Source organism: Euleptes europaea, chromosome 19 (assembly GCF_029931775.1).
Source record: "Euleptes europaea isolate rEulEur1 chromosome 19, rEulEur1.hap1, whole genome shotgun sequence".
Lineage (NCBI taxonomy): Eukaryota > Metazoa > Chordata > Lepidosauria > Squamata > Sphaerodactylidae > Euleptes > Euleptes europaea.
This window is the reverse complement of record NC_079330.1, coordinates 9,794,119-9,806,439: the sequence shown is the minus strand read 5'-3', so window position 1 is coordinate 9,806,439 and position 12,321 is coordinate 9,794,119. Positions and strand designations below refer to the sequence as shown.

At 46.8% G+C, this 12,321-nt stretch overlaps 1 protein-coding gene across 1 annotated transcript; it reads left to right on the top strand.

Annotated features, from left to right (window-relative positions):
* Window positions 1-2,218: 2,218 nt before the first annotated feature.
* Window positions 2,219-12,080, top strand: LOC130491745 (uncharacterized). The gene is made up of 13 exons (XM_056865534.1): window positions 2,219-2,311; window positions 2,441-2,525; window positions 3,648-3,721; window positions 4,286-4,345; window positions 5,882-5,989; window positions 6,367-6,423; window positions 6,669-6,799; window positions 7,717-7,771; window positions 8,164-8,256; window positions 9,144-9,278; window positions 10,356-10,457; window positions 11,016-11,177; window positions 11,964-12,080. The coding sequence occupies exons 1-13, from the start codon at window positions 2,219-2,221 to the stop codon at window positions 12,078-12,080; spliced, it is 1,272 nt and encodes a 423-aa protein (XP_056721512.1).
* Window positions 12,081-12,321: the final 241 nt, after the last annotated feature.

Below are 12,321 nucleotides of genomic sequence, written 5' to 3'. Positions count from 1 at the left end.
TCCTTTTAAAAGGCTAACAAATTTTGTATTCTGGTAGAAGATTGGGGGGAATAGCTAGAGCTGTAAAATTTTCCTACTGTCTCCACTCCAGGAGTGGTTTTATTTACTTTGACTCAGTTCCCCACAATGGGGGGGAAAAAGCCTTTTGATGCCTTTCTTTTAAAAAAATATTTTTATTATATAATAATAAAAAGAAAACATGTAGAAATTGTAATAGAATGTTATAGAAGGACACAAACCAAAGTCTCCTTTAGAGTTAACATAATAAACATACAATAATAAACATTATTGCTCAAAAAAGATTAAAAAAAAATACAAAACTAAATACAAATAACTATGTGAACAAAAAGGACAGGCAAAGAATTCCACGATAAATAGAAAGCAAGTTACTTCTATTGCTCAGGAAAAGGGGGGAGGAGTGGGAAGTACAAAGTACAAAATAATGAGAAGTACAAAGTCACAATACGAAAGTTAATTTTTGATACTATTTACTGTGTTTATTGTTGGTGAACATACTTTAATCAAGATGGGGTAAACTCGAGTTGCATTACTGGAAATAATTAGAAGAATTTTGAGCTTAATTCACAGTAGAAACATAATCCAATAATTAATCAGTAACACCGTAACGTTTTGGTCAAACTGAGAATTCATTTCCCTACCTAAAAGGTAAAGGTCACCTGTGCAAGCCTCAGGTCATTCCTGACCCATGGGGTGACATCACATCCTGACGTTTACTAGGCAGACTTTGTTTGCGGGGTGGTTTGCCAGTGTCTTCCCCAGTCATCTTCCCTTTACCCCCAGCAAGCTGGGCACTCATTTTACCGACCTAGGAAGGATGGAAGGCTGAGTCAACCTTGAGCCGGCTACCAGAAACCAACTTCCGTTGGAATCAAACTCAGGTCGTGAGTAGAGCTTGGACTGCAGCTTACCACTCTGCGCCACGGGCTTTCCCTACCTAGATGAATATACGGTAAATATTGTGGTGATCTGTATTGTCTCATTGAACATCTTATTATATATTGCCTTTTGATGCTTCCTTGTAGGGAAAGTGCTCCAGTCCCCTGCGAGCCACAGAGAGCCCCCCCCTTCGAGGTGTCTCAGCCCCAGACACGAGAAATCTGGAACCGGTAAGAGAATTCAAGGCTTGTGCCAGCTCAAGCAGCAGAACGAAGAAACCAGGTCACGGTAAACTTTTTGCTGGGGAGGGGTGTGGCTCAGTTTGTAGAGCGTCTGCTTGGCATGCAGAAGGTCCCAGGTCCAATCCCCGGCATCTCCTGTTAAAGGGACTAGGCAAGTAGTTGATGTCGAAGACCTTAGCCTGAGAACCTGGAGAGCCGCTGCCGGTCTGAGTAGACAATACTGACTTTGATGAACCAAGGGTCTGATTCGGTATAAGGCAGCTTCATGTGTTCATGTGTTCCTTTCTTTGCGGGATAACTACATTGTTTCATGTCAACAACATGGCTTTTACTTCACAGCTTTAAAATACCGACCTAAGCGTAGAAGGAGAAGAAGAGTCGGTTTTTATATGCCGACTTTCTCTACCACTTAAGGGAGAATCAAACCAGCTTACAATCACCTTCCCTCCAAGCAACAGACACCCTGTGAGGTAGGTGGGGCTGGGGGAGTGTGACTAGCTCAAGGCCACTCAGCTGGCTTCATGTGTAGGAGCGGGGAAACCAACCCAGTTCACCAGATTAGCCTCTGTCGCTCATGTGGAGGAGTGGGGAATCGAACCCGGTTCTCCAGATCAGAGTTCACCGTTCCAAACCACCGCTCTTAACCACTACACCACGCTGGCATCTGGAGGATATGGGCTAACCAGTGCATAGTACAGAGTTTTCCATATAACACACACACAGTTCTCCCCCTGTGTATTTTATCTCTCAACAAGCCTATAAATGGGGCTGTAAATGGGGCTGAGAGACCTCACTGGCCAAGGGCCTGGATGGACCATTGGTCTGATCAAGCAGGGCTGCTCTTGTAAGGCCTTCCTGGTCGTTTTAGCTGCCCTTTTCTTCTCCTTTTCCAATTTTGAAACGTCCTTTTCGAGATGGGAAGCCAGCGCAAGCAAACTTGGTATCCATTGCTCATCCAGCCAACATACGTTGAGGGCAGAATTGCATGGTGCTGATAGGAGAACCCAAGGAGCGGCTGTTTCCGTGCGGGGTCTTAAGCATTCTTTCATTTCCAGATCAGGGTGGAAGACGCTGGAAGAATGTCACGCCAAATTACCGTTTTGATTATCGGAGCCGGGAACCGGGGAAAGAACTATGCCAATTATGCTTTGTATTTTCCAGCACGCATGAAGGTAAGCTTCCCTCTGTACATGCTAATGAGATGGATTCTTGTTTTTATCCACTGGGACGTACCTTACGCTCTCTGTTTTAGTTGCCGCGACTAGTCTGCAAAATGCTAACCTGCTGTATTTCCCCTCCAGGTGATTGGCGTTGCAGACCCTCGGGCCTTTGCGAGACAGGAGCTGCAGGAAGTTCATCATATCGACGAGGGCAACGTATTTGATGGTAAAGTTTCTCTCTGGGTGTGCGGGACTGGTGCTTTAAGATGGGAAGACCCGCTCTGCTCTGGCTTGGGAGGGGGTGTGGCTTAACGGCAGAGCATCTGACTGACATCGTGCAGGTCTCAGGTTCAGTCCCCGGCATTTCCAGTTAAAGGATCCAGGCAGTAGTAGAAGAAGAAGAGTTGGTTTTTATATGCCGACTTTCTCTAGAGAATCAAACCACCTTCCAATCGCTTCCCCTTTCTTCGCACAACAGACACCTTGTAAGGTAGGTGGGGCTGAGAGAGTTCAGAGAACTGTGACTAGCCAAGCTCACCCAGCTGGGAGCCAGCGTGGTGTAGTGGTTCAGAGCAGTGGTTTGGAGCGATGGACTCTAATCTGGAGAACTGGGTTTGATTCCCCGCTCCTCCACATGAGCGGCGGAGGCTAATCTGGTGAGCCAGGTTGGTTTCCCCACTCCTACACATGAAGCCAGCTGGGTGAACTTGGACTAGTTACAGCTCTCTCTGCCCCACCTCCCTCAGGGTGTCTGTTGTGGGGAAGGGAAGGTGATTGTCAGTCGGTTTGAGTCTTCCTTAAGTGGTAGAGAAAGTTGGCTTATAAAAATCAACTCTTCTTCATGAGGAGGAGTGGGGAATCGAACCCTGTTCACCTGATTAGAGTCCATTGCTCATGTGGCGGTGTGGGGAATCAAACCCTGTTCTCCAGATTAGAGTCCATCACTCTTGACCACTACATCACACTGGTGATGTGAAAGACCTCTGGCTGTAACCCTGGAGAGCCGCTGCCAGTCTAGGTAGACAATACTGACCTTGATGGACCCTGGGTCTGACTTAGCGTAAGACGGCTTTGAGGGTGTTTGAGAAGAGCTGAAAGTCAGTCTGATGGAGTATACAGCCGTTTCGTGTATTTATGTGTGTGTTCCTCTCAGACTTTAGATTTTTCCAGCTGAGAGAACATCTGTTAGTGACAAAGGCCCATTTCCCAAACACACCCACTCCCGAGACAGATTATGGCTTTCTCCTGATGAAAACTAACATAGAATGCATGCCGTGTGATCAAAAACAGCAGGAACCGTGTACCTCGGTCTGCTCCAGTGCTAATTTTGAGTCTCGTTTCCCGTCAGACTGGAAAGCCGCAGCTGAGAGAGAGAAGTTTGCAGACGCTGTTATCATAGCAACGCCTGACAGGCTTCATAAGGTACTTCCAACACCACCCACTCGTGGCTTGGTTTGAATCAAAACACGTTGCTTAGCTCTCTTCACCAGGTGTCTTCTAAGGACCAGGTTAATGCTCTCTGCTCATGAATTTTCAGGCATTGCTTCTTCCTCTCCCTTAAGCTGGTGGGCCCCTGTGTAAGCAGACTGCTGGACTTGAAGGACCATGGTCTGATCCAGCAAGGCCTTTCTTATGTTCACCTGGTTGGCTCCTGTGTGAACAGACTGTGGGACTTGATGGGCCTTTGTCTGATTCAGCATGGCCTTTCTTATGTTCACCTGGTTGGCCACTGGGTGAACAGATTGATGGACTTGATGGGCCTTGGTCTGATTCAGCATGGCCTTTCTTATGTTCTCTTCAAATCAAATCACTGCCATCAAGTTACAGCCAACTCATGGAGACCCCACGAAGTTCCCCTTCATGGTGTTTCCAAGGCAAGAGTGGAGGAGGCTCCAAAGCATCTAATATATTATGTATGCTCCTCTGAACCTGGAGACAGGCTTGGACTTTGCACTCATTTGTGGCAATCTGTTTTTCCCCCCTCAGGCGCCAGCCGTGGCTTTCGCTCAGAAAGGGTATCACATCTTGCTGGAGAAGCCCATGGCAGTAAGTACTGGAAGACTCTTCATTTCATGCATGGGAAAGGATGAGGCACAGTTCAGCCATTGTAAATAACCTGATCTCCTATGGTGAAGACGCAGATGCAATATGGTGATCAAGCAGGGAAAGTTTTGTAAGTGGAACTAAGTAGTCGGCATGATGAGAGCCAGTGTCGTGTAGCAGTTAACATGTTGGCCTAGGACTGAGAAGCTCATTGACGCCTTGGCCAGGGAGGTCTCTCAGCCCCATTTACTTTATAGGCTTGTTGTGGGATAAAATACACAGGGGGAGAACCGTGTGTGACACACTGAGCTCCTTGGAGGAAGGGAGGAATGAAAACAAAGGCATATCAGGTTGTTGATATGCAACCAATGATGAATATACGTGTGTGGACAGGTTGGTATCAGAGGAGCAGACCTATTATATTAGGTGCTGTGGAGCACAGGCAGGAGAATGCTGCTGCAGTCATCTTGTTGGTGGGCTTCCTGGAGGCACCTGGTTGGCCACTGTGTGAACAGTGGGACTGCTTCTTCTGGCATACCCCCCAGAGGGCCTTGCACTCAAGGAATAACAATTTACTGGTAGTCCCCAGCCCGCAAAGCGTGTGGCTGTCCTCAACAAGGGCCAGGGCTTTTTCAGCCCTGGCCTTCCGGGTGGAACAGTCTCCCAAGTAACATCAGGGCCCTGCTGGATCTGAAGGAGTTCCGCAGGGCCTGTAAAACGGAACTGTTCCGCCAGGCCTACATCTGAGGGCAGTCGCAAGTCCTTCCGCATTTTCATCTTCCTACTGGCCTCCCCATCTCCCCCCCCAACTAGATTGGGGGTCCACTGTTCACCAAGCCTGTTTAGTGGCGGCAAGTAAAGGGAATGCCATTTTTTACTGTAATATAATGAAATATGGTCACTTCATGAGACGACAAGAGTCACTGGAAAAGACAGTCATGCTAGGAAAAGTGGAGGGCAGCAGGAAAAGAGGAAGACCCAACAAGAGATGGATGGACTCAATAAAGGAAGCCACAGCCCTCAGTTTGCAAGATCTGAGCAAGGCTGTCAAAGATAGGACATTTTGGAGGACTTTCATTCATAGGGTCACCATGAGTTGGAGACGACTTGACGGCACTTAACACACACAATGAAATATGATTTTATAGTATGTTTTAATTTGTTTTTACTATGTTTTAATCAATGTTTTATCATGTTGTTACTCGCTCTGAGCCCTGCTTCTTGGAATGAGAGCGGGATATAAATGCAAGAAACAAACAAACAGACTGCTGGAAGTGATGGGCCTTGGTTTGATCCACCAGGGCTTTTCTAATGTTCTAATATGAAGTGGGGAGAGCCACATATTTAAATGTTCTTCCATGTTAAAAATAAATCAACAAATGAAGCTCACTAGATAGATGGCTTGGGGCCTTTCTGGAAGCCTCTGTCCGGCCACTCTGGGAAACAGGAAGTCAGGTGAGATTGGCCTGGGATTGGATCCAGCAGAGCTACTCTCCTGTCCAACTGGCTGATCAAAACATTTCTCTTTGGATTGATCAGGTAACACCAGAGGACTGCAAAGAAATTGTCGTGGCCTGTAAAACCTACCACTGCATCCTTGCGGTGTGCCACGTCCTGCGATACCACCCAGTGTCCCAGAAGATAAAGGTACTCTTGCTGAGCCTGCATTAATAATATCTCGTTAGAACTGTTTTAAAAAATTAATTAGAACTCTGCATCTGGTTTATTCAGCTTCTGCATCCGAAAAACTGCTGAATTCTTCAATGTGTGTACGTTATGTGGTGTATTTTTGCATGGGGTGTTTTGCTTTTTAAGGAGCAATATGCAGTCTGACATGGAAGCTTGCTGGGTGACCTTGGGCTGGTCATGCACTCTTAGCCTAACCTACCTCACAGGGTTGCGGAGAGGATAAAATAGAGGAAATGAAAATGGTGTAAGCCACCTTTGGAGAGGAAGATGGGGGGAAACAGATGTAAATAAATAAAATAAACACGACTGTCTTCGTTCTCTTGGCCCTTCTTCAGGAACTGCTGGATGCCGGGCTGATTGGAGACATCTGCCACATCCAACGTCTGGAGCCTGTAAGGAATGCCATCAAAACTCTCCCTACTTTCATTTGGGTTGGGAAAAGGGCCTCTTTTTTGCTCTAAAGTTGTGGGGAAGTGTTGGAAATGTTTACAGCTGGTGTCGCCTGGTAGACAGAGTTAGAACTGCAGTTATGGGATGTCAGGGAGAAGTTTACCCTTCAGAGAGGTCAACTTCAGGCATCCTGTTTTCGATTTCACTTGCATCTCTTGCGACCAGCTCGCCGTCCTTTTGCATCCAGGTTGGCTTCTGGCATTTTGCGCACTCCTTCGTGCGAGGAAACTGGAGGAACGAAGCCGAGAGTTCCTTTTCCTTGCTGGCCAAATCCTGCCACGACATTGATCTCATTAATTTTTGGATGGGCGGTAAAAGGTAATGTTGGCCACCTCTCTCCTTTTATTTAAAACACATATATATTCAGGCTATTCTTTTCCCAACAAGGCCAAAGCAGCATGAAATTTTTTTTAAAAACACACACACCAGAATCTGTGCTAAAACCTACAGATCTGACATCTGGAACCTGTAAGAAATGTTAGTAAAACTCCCTATTGAGCACATGAAGCTGCCTTATACTGAATCAGACCATCAAGGTCCATGAAAGTCAGTATTGTCTACTCAGAACCGCAGCAGTTCTCCAGGGTCTCAGGCAGAGGTCTTTCACATCACCTATTTGCCTAGTCCCTTTAAGTGGAGATGCCGGGGATTGAACCTGGGACCTTCTGCATGCCAAGCAGATGCTCCACCACTGACCCTGGAGAGCCACTGCCGGTCTGAGCAGACAGTGCTGACTGATGGTCTGATGGTCTGACACAGTGTAAGGCAACCCGATATGTTCATTTGTTCAATAATTTTTAAAAATAGCAGATTCATATGTAAAATAAGCAAGATCACCTAGCAAGATTTTCCTAGAAAGGTGGGAGATGAATACTGTAAATTCTTAAGAGGAAACAACTTTCTGCCACAAATACTAATTAATTGGGAGCGGCCTCTAATGTTTGGCCATGATTTGCTCCATTGCATACTTTTTCTGCATTTCAGCACAGAAATGCCAGCATAGTGTAGTGGTTAAGAGCAGTGGACTCTAATCTGGAGAACTGGGTTTGATTCCCCATTCCTCCACATGCAGCCTGCTGGGTGACCTTGGGCTAGTCACAGTTCTCGCCACACACTCTCAGCCCCACCTACCTCACAGGGTGTCTGGTGGGGAAAGGGATTGTAAGACGCTTTGAGGCTCCTTAAGGTAGAAAAAAAGCAGGATATAAAAACCAACTCCTTCTTCTCCTCCTCAGATGCTTGAAAATTTCCTCTTTTGGCACCCTCTCCCATTTCACAAAAGACCACAAGGTAATGTCAGGCTTCTTGCTTGTTCGAGGATCACTTGGAAACTGAGCTGTGTGCTTTCTAGGGTTCCCTGCAAGTGTGGCACGCAACAGCCAGGCACATTTAATCCAGACTGATTCCTAACCCCAGGGGCTGTGAAAACAGGCTTGAAATCTCTGTATCCAATGTTGGAGGAGGGACTCCTAACCAGAGTTATTCATTTAAGGTATTCCGGAGTCTCCTAAACGGAGTTATTCATTTGAGTCCACTTAAGTCTATGCCTTCCCCCCTTCTAGGTAATGTGTGTGTGTGTGTGTGTGTGTGTGTGAAAGAGCTGGACAATCCAATCATTTTAAAGAATGGACGTCAAGCACCAAGATGTTTGCAGCAGTGACCACTCACCTGTTCTATTTTAGCCCCAAGGAGCCGCCAGTCGTTGTTTGGACTGTCCAGTTGAGCAAAACTGTCCGTATTCTGCTCAGAAGGTTTACCTGAAGCTGGCAGAGAAGGTGAGTATGAAGTAGAGCCATACCCGTCGACGGGGTAGGCAGCAGGTTAAACGAGCTGGCCCTCTCCGGGATGTCCTAGACCCCCTTTTCTTTAAATGAAAGCCAAGGAGGGCAGGGAGCTGTTCCTGTTGGCAGCAGCTGACAGGACTCACAATAATGGGTATAAATTACAAGTGGAAAGGCACCAGCTGGACATTAGGGGGAAATATTGTCGAAGGCTTTCACGGTCAGAGTTCATTGGTTCTTGTAGGTTATCCACGGTTACACAGCCCGGATAACCTACAAGAACCAATTAGGGGGAAATATTTTGTGGTGAGGGTAGTTCAGCAGTGGAAACTGCCTAGGGAGGTGGTGAGCTCCCATTCTTTGGCAGTCTTCAAGCAGCGGCTGGACAAACACTTGTCAGGGATGCTCTAGGCTGATTCTGCATGGAACGGGGTTGGACTAGATGGCCTGTATGGCCCCTTCCAGCTGTATGATTCCGTGGGTTCTGCTACAGCAAGGCAGTTCTGGGAAAATAAAAAGGTAAAGGCAGCCCCCTGTGCAAGCATTATTGACCCATGGGGTTGACGTCACATCCCGACGCTTACTAGGCAGACTATGTTTACGGGGTGGTTTGCCAATGCCTTCCCCAGTCATCAATACTTGACCCCCAGCAAGCTCGGTACCCATTTTACTGACGTTGGAAGGCTGGAAGGCTGAGTCGACTTTGAGCCAGCTACCTGAAACCGACTTTCGTCGGGATCGAACTCAGATCGTAAGCAGAGCTTGGACTGCAGTACTGCAGCTTACCACTCTGTGCCACAGGCTCCTTAAGATAAATAAAGGTAGTATGCCAATAAAGGTATTGAAATTTGGTAAATAAAGGTGGGCTTCCTTTCCCTCAGGGTAACTTCCATTGGCCTGTGTCAGTAGTGTGCAGCAGTGGGAAGTATGACATTGAGGCGCTGACCGACGCTTTGCGCCATGGCCCCTACGGAAGGTGTGTGTACGAGTGTGACAATGATGTGGTTACTAACCAGGTATGTGGCCTTGTCTTCACCACGTGTCCGTGTGCGTTAAGTGCCATGAAGTTGCTTCCGACTCATGGGTACCCTATGAATCAAAGTCCTCCAAAACGTCCTATCTTTGACAGCCTTGCTCAGGTCTTGCAAATTGAGGGCTGTGGCTTCCTTTATAGAGTCAATCCATCTCTTATTGGGTCTTCCTCTTTTCTTGCTGGCCTCAACTTTTCCTAGCATGACTGTCTTTTCCAGTGGCGCTTGTCTTCTCCTAATGTGGCACACATGAACACATGAAGCTGCCTTATACTGAATCGGACCCTTGGTCTATCAAAGTCAGTATTGTCTACTCAGACCGGCAGCAGCTCTCCAAGGTCTCAGGCTGAGGTCTTTCACATCACCTACTTGCTTAGTCTCTTTAAGTGGAGATGCCGAGTGTTGAACCTGGGACCTTCTGCATGACAAGCAGATGCTCTGCCACTGAGCCAAAAATACGATAGCCTCAGTTTAGTCGTTTTAGCTTCTAGGGTCAGTTCAGGCTTGGTTTGATCTAGAACCCACTGTCAGATCTCAGAAGCTAAACAGGGTCCCTGGAGGTTTTTAAGAAGAAGCTACATGGCCATCTGTCAGCAATGCTGATTCTATGACCTTAAGCAGATCATGAGAGGGAGGGCATCTTGGGCATCTTCTGGGCATGGAATATGGGTCACTGGGGGTGTGGGAGAGGTAGGTAGTTGGGAATTTCCTGCATTGTGCAGGGGGTTGGACTAGATGACCCTGGTGGTCCCTTCCAACTCTTATGATTTTATATTGTCGGCCCTGGTTAGTATTTGGATGGGAGACCACCAAGAAAGTCCTGGGTCGCTAGGCAGAAGCACCTCTAAATGTCTCTTGCCTTGAAAACCCGATGGGGTAGCCATAAGTCAGATTTGACCTGATGAGGAAAACTTTTTTTGCACTTGTGCACACTTTCAGCACTGTTTAAATTGTCAGTACTTAAGTTTTCAGAGGTCAGCTTGCTCTCCTTCCTTATGCTGTTTTCAGACAAAATACCTGTGGATCTCTCCTGGTGATTACTTCTCCAATTCTTTCTTTCAGGTTGTAAATATGGAGTTTGAAGGAGGAACCACAGCTGCTTTTACAATGGTCGCATTTACCGAGCAGATGTGCGATCGAAAAACCACCATCTATGGAACTAAGGTAAATGATACACCCCTTTCTTGCTCTTAAAGAGAACTCTACTGTGCAATCATCATAATTTTGGGGTTATTGTTTCAAAAAGCCATTGATTGAAAAGCGTGCCTGATAAATAGATGTTGGGTAAAAGGTAAAGGTAGTCCCCTGTGCAAGCACCGGGTCATTCCTGACCCATGGAGTGATGTTACATCCCAACGTTTACTAGGTAGACTATGTTTACGGGGTGGTTTGCCAGTGCCTTCCCCAGTTGTCTCCACTTTAGCCCCAGCAAGCTGGTTGCTCATTTTACCGACCTTGGAAGGATGGAAGGCTAAGTCAACCTTGAGCCGGCTACTGGAAACAGACTTCCGTCAGGATCTAACTCGGGTCGTGAGTGGAGCTTGGACTGCAGTACTGCAGCTTACCACTCTGCGCCACTCGGGGGGGGGGCAGGATTAATCCACTAACCCCATTGGAGGGGTCGGGGCAGGGAAATCCCCAGACCGCCAGCTGGCTTTCTAGCAGCGTGAACATTGGAAGTCTGCTGTTTAATAATGCCGCTTCTTCTCCCTCAATGTTCAGGGACAACTCTCCTGCAGAGGGAGCGGGCCGGTGAAAGTTTTCGACTTCCTCCAGAAGAAGAAACTCACCTTCCAGGCGGAAAGGGTCCCCTCCGTCGAGTGTTTAAGCGGCCACAATGGTGCAGATTACTACCTGATGGAGAGCTTTGTTTCGGCGGTCGCTGTGAGTTCTTTTCTTCGTTCACCAGCTGCGTGTGTGCAAAAATTCTGAAGCTCTGTAAGATTTTTGACACCTACTTTGGAAATGCCTTATTCCGTTTTAACTTCTGCTTTTATATACGCTCACTTTGGAGGAAGCGGAAGCATTCTTGGTGTAGGGCAGGGGTTCTCAAGAAGGGGGGAATTCCCCCCCAGGGGGGAATGTTAAGGTTCCAGAGGGGGAATTTGGACCACTATTCAGCAAAGTGTGATGTCCTGTAGATTGCGTACAATCTGTAAAATTGTAGTGTGTTTTTTGTTTTGTTTTTAGACTATCTTGGGAAGGGGGGAATTACATTCTGAACAATAGTGAAAGGGGGGAATGGAGCAAAAAAGGTTGCGAACTATTGGTGTAGGGAATTTTTTGTAAGGCGGATTCGATTAGATGTTTCCGTCCCCATCCCCCGTCCCCGCTATATAAAGGGAAACAGCCCAGACAATGGACGGGTGTGGGCCATGATCTTAAACACACTTTCTTGTGAGTAAGTCCTACTGAATTCAGCAAGACTCGCTTCTGACTAAGTGTGCTTAGGTTTGCACTGAAGATTTGCAGATACATGTTTCTCCCCTGCACCATTTTGCCCTCACAACAACCTTGCAAGGTAGACTAGGCTGAGAGAATCTGGCTCAGTGTTAACTGTTGAGTTTCTAGTCTATGCAGCCCTCCTATGGCATTCTAACATTCACTCTCACACATTCCATACTGGTGTGATCCAGCAGATTTCTTATATTTTTTTTTTTTTTTTAACAGGACAATAATCCATCCCTCATTCACACAGGACCAGAAGAGACCTTAACCTCACACCTCCTTGTGTTCCAGGCAGAGAGGTCCAGGAAAGAGAACCGGGTGGTGTTTTTAGAAACATGAAGAGGTCTGGAATCTCTCAATCAATCTGGGCTTTATGTAGCTCTCTTTGAAGCACTGTTTCTGTCTAGAGAGATTGCTCACATACTTGACTGATTTCATTCTGAGATGCAAGGTTTTTGTTTTTTTACCAGACAAGCGATGTGTTCACTGCAACTGGAACGCACACATGATGCAATGCAGGAAATGCTAATCTTGATTAAACTTGGGACGGTGGAGACATGAATGGTAAAATTGCGTATTA

Excerpts from the sequence above, each read along its gene's own strand:
- LOC130491745 (XM_056865534.1), top strand. The coding sequence starts at position 2,219 with ATGTCACGCCAAATTACCGTTTTGATTATCGGAGCCGGGAACCGGGGA. Across the intron at positions 7,772-8,163 it reads ATTTCACAAAAGACCACAAG|CCCCAAGGAGCCGCCAGTCG; the intron begins GTAATGTCAGGC and ends GTTCTATTTTAG. Across the intron at positions 11,178-11,963 it reads GCTTTGTTTCGGCGGTCGCT|GACAATAATCCATCCCTCAT; the intron begins GTGAGTTCTTTT and ends TTTTTTTAACAG.